The 15,913-nt window shown below is 40.5% G+C and overlaps 1 protein-coding gene across 1 annotated transcript; it reads left to right on the forward strand.

Moving 5' to 3' along the window:
• The first annotated feature begins 532 nt into the window (after positions 1 to 532).
• FNTA (farnesyltransferase, CAAX box, alpha) lies at positions 533 to 14,453 on the forward strand. Its single transcript, XM_063453277.1, has 9 exons — positions 533 to 769; positions 3,805 to 3,890; positions 5,508 to 5,622; positions 6,406 to 6,510; positions 8,762 to 8,888; positions 9,638 to 9,786; positions 10,416 to 10,478; positions 12,420 to 12,591; positions 13,652 to 14,453. Exons 1-9 carry the CDS (start codon positions 597 to 599, stop codon positions 13,784 to 13,786), a joined length of 1,125 nt encoding a protein of 374 aa, XP_063309347.1. The 5' UTR covers positions 533 to 596; the 3' UTR covers positions 13,787 to 14,453.
• Positions 14,454 to 15,913: the final 1,460 nt, after the last annotated feature.

The following is a 15,913-nucleotide window of genomic DNA, read 5'->3' on the forward strand; positions in this document are numbered from 1 at the left end:
CTGACAGTTAGTAACCCTTGTGGGGTGTGAGTAGACTCTGCACACATTCAAAGATAGGCAGCATTTCAAGCTGAAACATTGCACACACAGATTGCTTGCACCATGACCACTTCTAAAAGCACCAGTGGTTATGGTGGTTGCAGTATCCCTTTAAATGTATGCAGCTAATAAAAAGTCCCAGCTGAAGGCTGTGAACCAGCTCTGTCACTTTACTACTGCCATTACCATGTAGCGCTATCATACTACCTAAGGGTTTAGTGGAATTCTAAAACAGAACGTTGGGATCATCTGTAAGTAAGGAAAGATTCCATTCCCCACAACATTCTACAGCAAGGACAGTTATCCTATGTTACTGATGGACTGCATTTCCCATTATCCTTAGCAAGCCCAGAAGATAAAAGATTTATTTTTCTATCACTGTATGACCGTTATCATTGACACAAAATGTGTCCCAGTGGCAGGCACTGTGTGACACCATGGAAATGATGTCACTGGTTGCCATGACAGGTTAAATGTAGTGCTTCCTGTTCCTGTCCTGCTGTATGCTCCCTTCCCTCCTTGCAGTGGAAGTTCAGTGATCGCTGCTTGCAGTGAGCATGTTGTCCCCGGAGGGAGCAGAGGAAGAGGAGTCTGGGCTCCATGGAGCGTCAGACGAGGTGGAGCTGGAGGTGCATGCCTCGTTTCCTCTGGATCAGGAGATGGAGGAGGGCGAGGAGTCGGATGTGGATGTGGGACCCTCCTTAGATCCTTTTTGCTATGTGCCCTACAGGTATCGCTGCTATATAGCTTATTATTGGGGATGAATAAATACGACTAGGCTGGGGTGGCCATAAGGTAGAGCTCTGCTTTGGGTAGCCTAAAAGGTTGACAAAGCATGATGGGAGTTGTAGTTCTCTAGCAGCCTGGGTTTTTCCTTTTGGCCACCCCTTGGTTCAATAGGGTAATTTGTGAGGTCGTGGTGCTTGGAGTAATTATAGGCCGTCCACTAGATCTAAAATGATAATGGTTTCATGGCACTTAGAACTTTAAACTAAGTAGTTTACAATTTTAGGAATAAGAATAATTTCAATTTTTGGGGCTTTTTTTTTTATAAATGAGGGTCAGACAGCACATTTTCGTATTGTTGCTTATTTAATTAGGGTTTTAGAAGTCTGTGTATTATGGGGGTAAAATAACAGAAGCACAGGAATGAATATATTCTTGTATAGCTGCTAGAACATTTGTCTGCCTATTAAATGACAGAAGGGATTTAAAGGGTTACAACAACCACCATGATCACTTCAGTGATTTGAAGTGGAGATGGTGGTAGGAGTATGTAAATGCAGTGTTTCTGCTCGAGTAATCTGCACTTTTGAGCTAGTTATACACTTGGACATCAGAGCTTCCATTGTTGTAATGGAGGCCACTAATATTGAGAGCCAGTCCTTATTACAAATATACAGTCCATTGCATATACAGCCATTTCTTATATTAATACACAACAGCTGACTGTGTTACGTGGGGTTCTATTCACTAAACTTCAATTTGTAGAAAATTGAGATCTGAATGGAAGCACTTTGTCTAAAATCGCCGTGCTGTTACTGTAGCGGGATTGGACAATATTTGCAGATCAGCTGTTGCCTAGACTGCTGCAGATCACAACAAATCAAAATTCATTACTTACAAAGTACAAACTGTTTTTTTTTTTTTTTTTTTTTTGCTAACATTACATTTCTATACTCGTAAGAGCTGTTCAGTTTTAGAGGTATAATAAAAATAGCAAGGAAACCACTGTTGCAGTAGGTTCTCAGACAAGGAAGTGGCTGAGCCAATACTAGTGTTCACATAGCGTTGTATGAGATTGCTGACTTTACCCTGTGCAGCAAGTAGTTGTGTGAGTTGTAACTCACTGTCTGCTGTCTAGGAACGCCTGGGATTCACTTCCTTCATGCAAACCATGGAAGAAGCAGTTTGCATATGATCATAGAAGCAGAGGGTATATAATGTTTAATTCATGGTTCTTAAAGGGACACTATAGGCACCCAGACCACTTCTGCTCATTGAAGTGATCTGAGTGCAGTGTCCCTGGACCATTAACCCTACAAAGGTAATTATTGCAGTTTTTAAAAAAAAACTGCAAAATTACCTTTGGAGGGTTAACTCCACAACTTTGTTTTCCTGGCATTATAGTTTCCCTTTAATTAAAGGACTCTATAGGGTTAGGAATACAAACATGTATTCCTAATACTATAGTTTTAATCTGCCTATTTAGGGGGTGTGTCTGAGTCTCAAGATTTCGTTTATCTTTCTGTCCTTGAAGCACTGGTCTCTGTCCTGGCATTCTGCCTCCTTGGCTGAGATCATCCCTCTAGGCCCTGTGATCAAGGGTCTGAATTACCCCTTAAATTTAGGGAAAGCAAAAAACAGGGTACAAGAGAATTCTAAGAATGGACATATTTGCATATCAGACTGATCCTACTCAAAAGGGGCGGTCCAGATTCGAAATGCCGGCCGTCTCCGTCTGCACAGGACATAAAACAACACCAGACGATTGTTCATCATCAGTGAGGTATATCTGATACCCGTCTAGAAACATTGGAAGGCTAATGCACATGCATGACAAAATTCCCTGCTGCACAAATCAAATGCCGCTCTTTGATTCTATAAAGCAGCAATATTTTACAGTGCAGGGTTAAAACTGCAGGACCACTGTACCCAGATAACTTCATTGAAATTAAGTGGTTTGGGTGCCTTTAGTTGTCCTCTAAGTCAAAGGAACATTGTAAGTACCATAACCCCTTCACCAAATTGAAGTGGTTATGGTGCCTGGAGTTTGTGGGAGCCAGGTCCTGCAACACAACTAGGCAGAGAAGAAGGTATTTTTCAAGCTTTACGGTCAAAACGTTGCGTTACATTCTGCTACAATCAAACTGCCTGCGGTTTGAATTTGGAGTGCCTGTGGGTTTTTTCTTCTCTGCCTTTTTTTTCTTCTCTGCCTATTGTTCTGGGATTGCTGGTCCTGCTCTGGAGCGCCGTTGGGAATGAGTGCGCTTCTCACCATTTACTCTGCAACACAACTAGACATCTTAGTCACCTTTTATTAGAGATTCATGGTCCCCGGCGGCCTCGAGCTTGGCATCCTTTCACCTCGTTGCGTACCAATTCTTACCAGGGATTAGCATGTTCTCAGCCAGTCACTGCCCTGGTATGGGGGGAAGCAGATTGCTGATGTCATTCAGATTATTAGCAATCAGCGCTGTAGTTTACATTTGGGGTTAAGCCAGCCTCTAGTGGCTGTCTTCCGGAAAGCCACTAGAGGCGCATCTGCGACGCTGGATGCATATTATGCCTCCATCGCGCAGAGCGTCCATAGGAAAGCATTGAGAAGCTGCTGGGGGAGCTGACGTCGGCGGGGGAGGAGCGGTCAAGAGGTCACCAGCGCCGATGGAGCCCGGCGCTGGAATAAGGTAAGCTGCTGAAGGGGTTTTAACGGGAGCGGGACCCTGAGAGTGGGCGCACCCTCAGGGCACTATAGTGTCAGGAAAACCGCTTTGTTTTCCTGACACTATAGTGATCCTTTAACCTCTAAAAGGGTCCACCAGTTAATAATCTCGCAGGCGTTTATGGAATAAGTCGTTTATCTTCGAGTTACAGTTACACTGATCTCATAGAATTAATGGAATTCCCCAGTAAACTGATAGTAGCTAACTCATGACTGCAGGGTACCTAGACGCTTTAATTGCTGTTTGACCATGAATCGTAAGCTGAATGTTACAAAAACACATAACAAGGTGTTGTGACTTTTTTTTCTCTATATTTTTACAGGGACAGGAAGGAATGGGCAGATGTGACACCGTTACCACAAGATGATGGGCCTAATCCAGTTGTTCAGATTGTTTACAGTGACAAATGTAAGAATTCCCAGTAAATGTATGTTTGTTTTACATGTAATCCGACATTACTTTTTAAATGAGTGGCAGGTTTTGGCTAGTACAAGATATACGCAAGGGAATTTTTCTATATTTACTTAAATAAAGTTAAAGGGTTACTCCAACCACAGTGACCACTTCCTCTTTTCGAAGTGGTCATGGTGGTAGGAAACACTACCCAGACTGAGAAATCTGTACCCCCAGTATATGTGACACTGGCAGCCTTGAACCTATTCCTGCCTTATGTCAATTCTGTGCATATTTCATGTCCGTTGTCAGCATGGTGGCAACAGAGGTAATCTGACTTGCGTGTCTGAAAGTGTAGCCCCCTCTATCCCCCACCTCCTTCGCATACTTCAGTCAGGCTGCTCCCTCTGTGTGCCGCCCCCCTACCCTTCATAGACAACAGTGTCTCTCTCTCTCCCTCTGTGCAGCTCCCCTCCCCTGCATCAATGTCTGCTCTATCTTGTTACATTATTTGTAGTGTCACCCCTCTCTCTCCAGCCTCCCTCGCCTTCACTTACAGTATGCTGTCAGCTGTCCCTCCCTCCCCTGCATGTGATTGGAGCAGAGATCCTGATGGATGACAACAAAGGAGGAGTGGAACTCACCTGGGAAAGCTTGGCCCAGCTCTAGATTGAAAGCGGCACTAAATTTGTATTTCATAAAGATAGCATCTTTATGAAATACTCATTGTAATTGTTGCAATTTCACTGAAATTCCAACCCAGTCAAGAGATATACAGAGACAAAGTAGGGACTACATTGTCTCTGTATATTTCCTCCGCCTGACTTTCTTAGCCTCTTGGCGGAGTCCAAGTGTAAATCCCGACAGTCTCCACCAGTGATTGCTGCAGGGAATTGGCTCTGTCTATCAAGGATCCTCCATAGACCTCAATGCTGTACTCTCGCGCTGAAGCGTCGAGCTGAAGAGAACCCGCTGGAAGAAGATGGCCGCGCCCACGAGGGACAGGTTCAAGGAAGTAAATCTCACTTCTATGCCACCGGACCCCCATCCACGATGTCACCGCCAGGGTCTAAATTCGGCAAAGTCCTTAGGTCAGGGTTGCCCAACAGGTAGATCCCCAGATGTTGTAGAACTACAACTCCCATGATGCTTTGCATGCCTTTAGAATGACATAGCATCATGGTAGTTGTAGTTCTACAATATCTGGGGATCTACCTGTTGGGCAGCCCTGCCTTAGGTGGTGAAAGTGTTGCTTTAAGGTAAGTTTTAATCTATTTTGGCAGGTTGTTGTTTAACAAAACTCAGAGAGACCAAGTAACAAATGCTCAATATGGCATTGTAAAGCCAAACACATAATCCTAAATAAAGCGTTGGAGTAGCCCTTTAAAGTAACAAACCATGCCAAAGTGTTTCACAGCCACTTTTTTTAAGGCACATTTTAAAAACATCCCTCCTAAGTAGCAGCTGTAATGGATGGCGTTTAACATTACTCTCAGAATTCCTTGAAGAATATGGAAACGGGCATATTTTATGTATTCGTCAATACCATGCTGTAGATGTGATCGTTGGCCCTTTTTAAGTAAATTTTTTTAAAATTTTAATTTTCCTTTTCTCTCTCTGTCTTTGTTCCAGTCAGAGATGTTTATGATTATTTCCGAGCTGTTCTTAAGCAAGATGAAAGGAGTGAGAGAGCTTTTAATCTGACGACTGAAGCCATTGAACTGAATGCTGCTAACTACACCGTATGGCAAGTAATAATATCTTCTTATCAGCGAGGACGTCACGATGGGCACTTATGCTGTAGATACCTAGATATGCAAGACAAGTGACACAAATTCTTACTTTTATAGCTTTGTCTATTATAGAATTCCTCTTTCATCTTGCAGAACGCGCTTTCCTATTTCACCTACAGTCAGACAATAGAATAAAAAATATATAACATACAGGTCATAATAAACAGCTCAACTAATGCTATGTAATGTTAATATATGTAGCCAATCAATACTTCAAATAAAACCAAATGTATTGTCCGATACTGCTGTGAAGAGGAAAAAAAACGTACAAGTTTGGCAGGGGAACCTATCACTGAGGATTAATGCTGGGATAGGGAATAATGCAAATACATTTTTTTTTTTTTTTTTTTTAAATGACATGCTGACAGACATACGTGTATCGTCTATTATTGTTTTGTTGATTCTATATATAAAAGTATCTACTATACGTATGAGCATATCCATAGGTATCACATTTTTTAAATGTGTTTTATATTGCACTGTGGAAGGTGTAAATACTTGGTGTGTTCACAAGTTGTATGTATTTTTTTATTTTTTGTTCAATATGTGTGTCTGGCCCTGTGCTCTTCTGATTAGTTTCTAAACTCTATACATACATTGTTGGAGAGGCCTATCAAGAACTGTTTGTGTGAATTGGGGTGGTTTTGGCTAAGGTTTATAATGCAGAAACCGGCAAAACTTTTGTTGGGGAAGTATAATTCTTTTTCTTAAATTTTTGTTGAATTTTGTTAATCTAGGCATTATCGTAGAGTCCTCTTGCAGTCATTAAAGAAGGACCTTCAGGAGGAGTTGAACTATATCTCCGCAATTATAGAGGATCAGCCAAAGAATTACCAAGTCTGGTAAGAAAATCTGAATTCTCACCATTGCTGTGACATATTCTGCAACGGGTTCTTTGATGGCCTTTTAACTGGTCAAGTTTTTGGTTTGCTGTTACATAGCAGTGTTCAGAAACATGTGTGATCAATATTGTGAGATTAAAATGAACTATCATAATAATCATACAATCTTACTACCTCGAATATAAGTCTGTTTTAAGCCACATCAGATTCAAATGGCGACGGTTTGTTTGTTTTATTTGGAGGCTTTATTTAGAGGGGATATGATAACATTAGGGATCGACCGATATTGATTTTTTTAGAGCCGATACCGATATTCTGTGAACTTTTAGGCCGATAGCCGATATAATTTGCCGATATTCTGTACATTTACCATTTTGGAAAATAAAAACTATTTCTAAAGGTAAATGCACAAAATATACATGCCACGTGTAGTGGATGCAGTGTTTGTGTAGCGTGTGTGTAGTGGATGCAGTGGGAGTGTTGTGGATGCAGTGTGTGTTTGTGTAGTGGGAGTGTTGTGGATGCAGTGTGTGTGTTTGTGTAGTGTGAGTGTTGTGGATGCAGTGTATGTTTGTGTAGTGGATACAGTGTATTTGTCTAGTGTGTGTAGTGGATGCAGTGTGTATTTGTCTAGTGTGTATATAATGAAAGCAGAGTGTTTGTGTAGTGTGTAGGGTGTGTGCGTAAAGTGAATGCTGTATATACTAAATGCAAAGTGTGCGTGTTTGTGTAGTGTGTGTGTATATAAGGAATGCAGAGTGTGTGTATTTGTGTAGTGTGTGTATAGTGAATGTAGTGTGTTTATATAATGCAGATTGTGTGTGTTTGTTTAGTGTATTTATATAATGCAGAGTGTGTGTAGTGTGCATTATATAAACACACTACACAAACACACACTGAATTATATAAACACACTACACAAACACACTGAATTATATAAACACACTACACAAACACACTGTGTATATAATGCAGTGTGTTTGTATAGTGTGTGTGTATATAATGCAGTGTGTGTTTGTATAGTGTGTGTGTATATAATGCAGTGTGTTTGTATAGTGTGTGTGTGTATATAATGCAGTGTGTTTGTATAGTGTGTGTGTGTATAATGTAGTGCGTGTGTTTATAATGCAGTGTGTATTATACACACACACTATACAAACACACTGCATTATATACACACACACACATTGCATTATTATACACACACACTGAATTATATACACAGTGTGTTTGTGTAGTGTATGTGTATAATAATAGAGTATGTGTGAGGGGGCATTTTTTTAATTTATTTTTATATTAAAAAAAATGTTATATATATATATTTAATTATTTTTATTTGTTTTTTGTTGTCCCCCCCTCCCTGCTTGTTGCCTTGCCAGGGAGGGGGGATATGTCAATCCCTGGTGGTCCAGTGGCATTGGCTTAGCTGTGGGAGGGGGGGGCAGCAAGCGTTTACTCACCTCCCAGCAGCTCCTCTAGCTCCCCAGTGTAAATCTCGCGAGACCAGCGGCCGTCAGAGCTGGCCGCGGGTCTCGCGAGATTTACACTGGGGAGCTGGAGGAGCTGCTGGGAGGTGAGTAAACACTTGCTGCCCGCTCTCCCCAGGACCGCCAGGCTTGTAATGAGCCTGGCGGTCCTGGGAGGTATTATCGGCAATATCGGTATCCCTATTGGCCGATACCGATATTGCCGAAAATACCGAATATCGGCCGATTATATCGGTAAAACCGATAATCGGTCGATCCCTAGATAACATTATACAAATATATTCGGGGCCAGTACAAACCATTATCTGGAAATCTGTTCATAAACAGGGCTGAACATAGAACACGAGGTCACGCATTTAGGCTGGAAGAAAGGAGATTTCATCTAAGGCAAAGAAAAGGTTTGTTGTGTTTTTTTTTTTGGGGGGGGGGGGGGTTCTTCAGTAAGAACTATAAGGATATGGAAAATTTCCTAGCACCATAACAACTACATGAAAAATCAATCTAAGAAGCATAGATTTCAGTGTCCTCAAGTTATACATCGACACAAACAAATTGATGGCTATCAGGACCGGCAGTTACAGGTTTTGTGAATATCTAAGTAGAAGTAAATTAGTGTACGCTACGTCAACAGCAGTTGAAAGTGTGGGCATGTTAAAAACCGCATATTATGATCTCAAAGCTTGAAGAATGCACAGTAATTAAAGAAGAGTTAATTTAAGGTTAGTTTTGTAGATTAACATTGTACCTTTTCTTCTTCCCTGCAGGCATCATAGGAGAGTGCTGGTGGAGTTATTGAAGGACGGCTCTCAGGAATTGGCCTTTGTTGCCGATGTATTAAGCCAGGATGCCAAGAATTATCATGCGTGGCAACACAGACAGTGGGTTATCCAGGTATCCTGCATTTATACAATATATTCCAGTAGCCTAAATGGCTTATATTGTATTACTGTTACAATTAAGAATTGTCTTGTTTCTCTTTTTGCTGTGTTACACTGTATTCTACCAAGATACAATAGTGCTGTATGAGTCACTTGGCAAGCACAGGTGTATAAAATCATAACCATCACATACCTGAAAACAAGAGAAATCTCAATGTACCCTTCCTGGTAAAATATTGTATAAATAAATAAATATCAACTTTCCCCATAAGAATCAATGAGAGAACTGCTATTAGCTGACCGATGCATGCTTATCTCTTGTAATAATAGATCTAGCCCTATTCCTTCAAGTCACTTCAACTCGGGGGGGCTGAAGCCACATCAGATTCAAATGGCGACTGTTAGTTTTATTTGGAGGTTTTGCCTCAGATAAAATATAAATTACAGGAATTATGGCAAATAGCCTGCTTTGCCTTGCAGAAGAGGACAGTCACATCAGAGTAAAACTGTGTTCATTTAAATATCTTCAACAAACATGGCCTTGATTTTTTTTTTTTTCAAATTATTTAATAACATTTAGATAAATCAAAATAATTTCAAACGTTTATCAAATACATTTAAATAATTTGAAAAGCTTATTCAGTAATATTAAATTGAGGCCTAAAATCTGTAAAATAAAATGTTTTTTTTTTTTCCTGCTTGAAGCATATGGAACTGTTAAATTATACTGTGTTAATATATTTAGTTTTTATGTTTTTGCAGGAGTTTAATTTGTGGGAAGATGAACTTCAGTATGTCGACCTGTTACTCGCAAAAGATCTCCGAAATAACTCTGCCTGGAACCAAAGATTCTTTGTCATTTCGAATACTACCGGTTACAGTGATCCTCAAATCCTAGAACGAGAGGTGCAGTAAGTGATACTTTTCTTATCTTTTGGTTCTTGGTTCCTGGACGCACTATTTGACGAGCAGAGATTTTCATAACAATGAACAGTGTTCACAACTGTTTCCTACACATGTACGTGATATTATAATCATTGCACATACCACTATAATTGGTTGCCACATGCAGAGTGTCCGGTAACATTTCCCCACTGCAGGCAACCCATGTTGCTTAACCGTACATTGATCCAATCCAGTTTGGAAGCTTGACTGCCACTTTGGTCAAGAAGGAAAAATAATTTAAAATTAGGAATTTATCTTTTTTCTTTCTTTTTTTTTTTTTTTCTTTTCCTCTTTCTTTTTATTCAATCAGTCTAGTGAACACCAGATAAGAGTTTTAATATTATCACTAGGTAGAATATAATACAATAGTCTTAAAACTGAACTGAATTTATATTCAGGATGATTTTATATACAGGCCAGTTGTTTTTATGTGACCATTATGCTACATCTTGCTATTGAGTTATATTTTGCGTACTGCTAGTACGCTGCATGGCGCTGACCTTATAAAACGCTTTTTATAAAGTTAACTTACCCATGGATTTTCTAGCTATAATTTAATTTTACCTTTTGATAATTTGTTTTCCTACCCTGTCAGGTATGCAATGGAAATGATCAAAGTAGCACCTCATAATGAAAGCGCCTGGAATTATCTCCGCGGGTAAGTCTTTTCGTCTTTAACATATAGTTGAACACATGGGAAGGATCTGTTTTACTAAGAGGGTGGTTATTGAAGTACTACATACTTTAAAAAAAAAGAGAAGCATGGTTCATTACTTTTTGTCTCTGTTACTAAAAGGGACCAAATAGGGAAAATAAATACCAAAAATTTAAATATTGGGTATATGTGAAACCCCAACATTAACCCCTTAAGGACCAAACTTCTGGAATAAAAGGGAATCATGACGTGTCACACATGTCATGTGTCCTTAAGGGGTTAAAGGACCACTATAGGCACCCAGACCACTTCAGCTCAATGAAGTGGTCTGGGTGCCAGGCCCCCCTAGTGTTAACCCTGCAGCTGTAAACATAGCAGTTTCAGAGAAACTGCTATGTTTATACTAGAGTTAATCCAGCCTCTAGTGGCTGGCTCACTGACAACCGCTAGAGGCGCTTCCGTGGTTCTCACTGTGAAAATCACAGTGAGAAGACGCTGACGTCCATAGGAAAGCATTGAGAAATACTTTCCTATGGGCGGTTAAAATGCGGGGCGGCTCTTGCCGCGAATGCGCATTCGGCGCTGATGTTGGCAGGAGGAGGAGAGTTCCCCAGCGCCGAGTGAGCCCGGCACTGGAGAAAAGTAAGTGTTTGACCCCTTCAGCCCAGCAGGAGTGGGACCCTGAGGGTGGGGACACACACACCTAAAGACCCTATAGTGCCAGGAAAACGAGTTTGCTTTCCTGGCACTATAGTGGTCCTTTAACCCAGGGGGCTCCAAGAGGCTCTTTTACACACGCAATGCATTAAAGGACCACTATAGGCACCCTAGTTTTAACCCTGCATCTGAAAACAGCAGTTTCAGAGAAAGTGCTATATTTACACTGCAGGGTAAATCCAACCTCTAGTGGCTGTCTCTCTGACAGCCACTAGAGGCCCTTCCATGATTTACACTGTGTAAATCGCACTTATTTGACGCTGGACGTCCTCACGGAGTCCAGCGTCAAAAAAGATCCCCATAGGAAATCATTGAACTGGTCAAGTATGCTTTCCTATGGGCAGGTTTGCGTGCGCGCCTCTGGCCCCGCATGCGCATCCGGCTCCACTCGGGACCTGATGTCAGCAGGGGTAGGAGAGGTCACCAAATGTCAGCCTGTGAGACGTGTTGGTAAAAACTAGGATAAACCCTGAGATACACTGCTTTCTACTCTTCTATTAAAGGACCACTAAAGTCACCCAGGCCACGTAATCTCAATGAAAGGGTCTGGGTGCAGTGTGCCTATCCTTTTAACCACGCAATGTTTATAGTGGAACCACGGCGCTAGAAAAAGGTAAGTAAAAAATCTTAACTTTATTCAAATGTATTGGAAAGGGGGGACCTCTATAACTAGAGACAAGAACTCTAAAGCGTTTGAAATCAAAAACTGTATCCCTAATGCTTTAGTGTTCCTTTAAATCAAACCAGTGGAAGTCAAGGGATTGAAAGCAACATAGATAACATCCTATTATAAACTGACATTTCATTGTTTCCCACTATTGAACATTCTGAGCACTTGCATTTGGAATTCCTTTGAAATCAATCCATAATGTAATATGTGCAGAATAGTTATTTCATATAAAATGCATTAGGAACTGTTTATACACAGCATGAGTGTGACAGCTCTGTAAGAGATGGATCACCATGGAAACCCAACGGGATGTTCATGCCAAACGATACATTTTAAAACTTTGCCCCAGATTAACTTTATTGCACGATTTGAGTAATATAACGCACTGCAAACCGCAAGATTAATGTGTCAAGTAGGTGATTGACAATCAGGACTGCTCAATGTTTTGCACCCTGTTTGCAGATTCTTACTTTTATATAAACCATTCTCACAACTTGAATGATTAAAACCTTTACGACATCTGCACTCTTGTAATGGAATTTCTAAATCTTTTTCAGCATACTACAAGACAGGGGTATGTCCGAATACCCTAACCTTTTGGAACAAATCCGTGCTTTGCAGGAGACACACAGTTCTCCGTACCTTTACGCCTTTCTTGTAGATCTTTACGATGACATGTTGGAGAAGAAATGTCAAAATGTTGAAGAGGCACTTAATGAGACACTAGAGGTTAGTGTTCTATTTTCTTTTTAGTTTACCCTGAGATTTAAACTGCAATGTCTAACATATGGTTCGAGAACAATAGGGTTCTTTTGTATTTTAAACCTGAAATAACCACCATAAAGTAAGAACCAACATTTGTAGCACCTTAGATGGTAAAGATTCAAATTCTGTTTTAATGTTAAAAGAACACTCTGGGCACCGTACCAATTCAAACTCCATAATGTTGCTATGGTGTCTTGAGGTTAACCAGAAATTGGTACTTTTTATAAGTTAACCCTGCAACACCCCCCCCAGGCTGTCAATCAGACCGCTGGTCCTGTTACTTCCATGTTGTTAAGCTCAGTGGAACTAACGTAAGAGTCAGGCAATCAGCTTTATGACGTGGTCTGGGTGCCAGGTCCAGCTAGGATTAACCCTTTTTTCTGTAAACATAGCAGCCGCTAGAGGGCTTCCGCGCTTCTCACTGTGATTTTCACAGTGAGAAGACGCCAGCGTCCATAGGAAAGCATTGATAATGCTTTCCTATGGACTGGCTGAATGCGCGCGGCTCTTGCCGCGCATGCGCATTCAGCCGATGACAGAAGAATAGGGAGGAGAGTACCCCGCCCGGCATGGAGAAAGAGGTAAGTTTAACCCCTTCCACCCTCTAGAGCCCGGCGGGAGGGGGATCCTGAGGGTGGGGGCACCCTCAGGGCACTATAGTGCCTAGAAAACTAGTGTTTTCCTGGCACTATAGTGGTCCTTTAATGACGTGCAAAAATTACGCACATCCTGTGACTGGCAATTAAGGTCACAGGTTCACTGGCACATACATTTATTTCCAATATATGAATGAGTGAACACAGATGCACAAACTTGGAATACTGAGCTGTAAATTCTAGTGTCAACTCTGTATGGGTATGTATGTGGGATGTTTGTGTATCTGGGACATTGTTCTCCTTTTTATTTCTCTGATTTTTCAGTGTTCGCACTCTTTAGCTGAAATATTAAATATTGATAAAAAGTTATTCTGATGGTGGTTAGGCCACGTCTAATGTATTATTTTTTTCAATGTATTGTTTTGCAGCTGTGTGAAGTCCTTGCAAAAGAAAAAGACACTATAAGAAAGGAGTACTGGCGCTATATCGGCCGATCTTTGAAGCTCAAATACGGAAAAAATTCTCCGGCGAAAGGGGAACCAACAGTTGTTGAAAGTGTATAACTTTTAAGGGGTTCAGATTTTTTTTTCATGTATCTATTTAATATTTGTTTTTGTTTTTTTACTATCTACTTGAAATAGGACTGAGGCGTCACTGATTCATTGTATAATGTAGTTATTGCACCTGAAAAGCTTGACTTAACCAAGCCGTAAATAACCGAATGAAAGCTGCGGGTGGACTCTTGTTGTTCAATGTTCAGAGACCTCACATAACACCACATTCAGTATGCTAGCATATTAATCTGTATGATACGGATATTAATTTGCTTTTTTGAAATATAGTACAACTGCGCAAGCTGTTGCTGGTGAACCCACATAACTTTTCATCTAACAGTTGTTAGCTCCGGCTCTGCTTTGTAACATACTTAATGAAAACTAGAATTGTGTTTTGTAAGACTAATTTAAAATGTGAAAGTAAAAGGGAAAAGAACGGTGTCCAGCAATTCATTTCATTGAGTAGCTGGTTTTTGTTATTCTGCTTGGCTAATACAGTTGTTAAACGTTGATGTGCCTCGCAAAATATTGACCATAAAATAACTAATATTTGAGCAATTTATTTGCCGTAATTTAAATTTTAACACAAAGTCACTTTTCTTGCAATAAAAAGGAGTATGGCCAAAAAAACGTGGTATTATTGTACTGTCCAAAAGTGTTACTGTTCACACAGAATCAAATTAAAAACATTTGAGCAAAATATGCAATAATGTGGTCAGATCTGTGGCAGAAAAAAAAAGCGTAGACCTTTCCTACTCGGATTGTATGAATCCTTGCCTAACCCAAGGGTCACAAGAATGATCATAAAGCAGATCTGAGATAATTTATACGTTAGAGAAGGTATAAACATCTGAAAAGTTAACTCGCATAAGCTAGGTTGAAGGATATACATCAAGGGGCAGTGAAAAGAATGCTATGGGGAGGTGCAGGACATGATCCTTTGAAACTACTGACAAAAGACAAAGATTAAATTTTCTCTTTCCTTAAAGCAGCACTGTCACTGTCTGGAGATGGATGTTGACGATTTCGCAAAGACCCCAGACGGTGATATCCGTGGTGGGTTGGGGAGGAGGTAAAATTTACTTATTGAACCTGTTCCAGTGGGTCATCTTCCGAAGCGCTAGGAGCCATGATCACTGCTGAACCCTTGTACATGCGCGGGAGTACAGCAGTTAGGTCTATGGAGGATCCCACGAGACCCTCCATAGACTGGGCCAATACCCTGTATCTGTCACTGGTGACTGCTGTCGGGATTGATACTGTAGCTCCGCCCAGAGTCTAAGAAAGTCTTCCGCAGGAAATATGGAGAAACAAAGTAGTCTCAGTATATTTCTTGAATGGGATGGAATTACAGTGAAATTCTAGAACAGTCAAAATGAGCAACAAAGATTCTTTCTTTAAGAAATGCTAATTTTTCAGGGGGAGTGACAGTGCCCCTTTAAACCTGGCCCTATCATTATATTTTTCCATTCCTTATGCCTTCTGTATTTTAATGATTATACTGATTATATCCCCTTGCCATATAAATATATATTATTTGTAAATATATATACACATAATATTTTCTTCCTGTGCTGGATTCCGATACCTAGGTGCAGCCATTTTGTTTTGCGTCTTTTGCCCCTCTGGGATTTTACTGAGGATTGTGGGTAATTTGGTTCAGAAACTGAATCAGAACCTAGCTTTTTCTCTGTCCATTATCAAGTTTTGTCAGCTTAAAAGCTATACATGAGAAAAAGTAGTCCCTACTTTTTCTTTATGTTTTTTATGAAAACTAGAGCTCAAAGGGAGAAAAAAATAAGATTGAGGCACAGGGAACTACATAGAAGCAGAATAATTTTTTTGGTGAAAAAGCCTCTGACAATTTTAAACATTTCTTTTTCTCAAACAGTTAACCTGTTCCCAGGACATATTTCCAATAACGGTACACCTGATTATGGTATTAGTGGTTAAAGGACCACTTCAGTTTAACCCCTTAAGGACCAAACTTCTGGAATAAAAGGGGATCATGATGTGTCACACATGTCATGTGTCCTTAAGGGGTTAATGAAGTGGTCTGGGTGCCAGGTCCAGCTAGGTTTAACCGTTTTTGCTGTAAACATAGCAGTTTCAGAGAAACTGCTATGTTTACCTATG

The sequence above is a fragment of the Pelobates fuscus genome, chromosome 5 (genome assembly GCF_036172605.1).
Source record: "Pelobates fuscus isolate aPelFus1 chromosome 5, aPelFus1.pri, whole genome shotgun sequence".
Classification (NCBI taxonomy): Eukaryota; Metazoa; Chordata; class Amphibia; order Anura; family Pelobatidae; genus Pelobates; species Pelobates fuscus.

What these genes read in the sequence shown, in the direction of transcription:
- FNTA (XM_063453277.1), top strand. Translation starts at nt 597, where the DNA reads ATGTTGTCCCCGGAGGGAGCAGAGGAAGAGGAGTCTGGGCTCCATGGA. An exon ending in ACAGACAGTGGGTTATCCAG is followed by an intron (nt 8,889 to 9,637) that starts GTATCCTGCATT and finishes ATGTTTTTGCAG; the next exon opens with GAGTTTAATTTGTGGGAAGA. An exon ending in ATCCTAGAACGAGAGGTGCA is followed by an intron (nt 9,787 to 10,415) that starts GTAAGTGATACT and finishes CTACCCTGTCAG; the next exon opens with GTATGCAATGGAAATGATCA.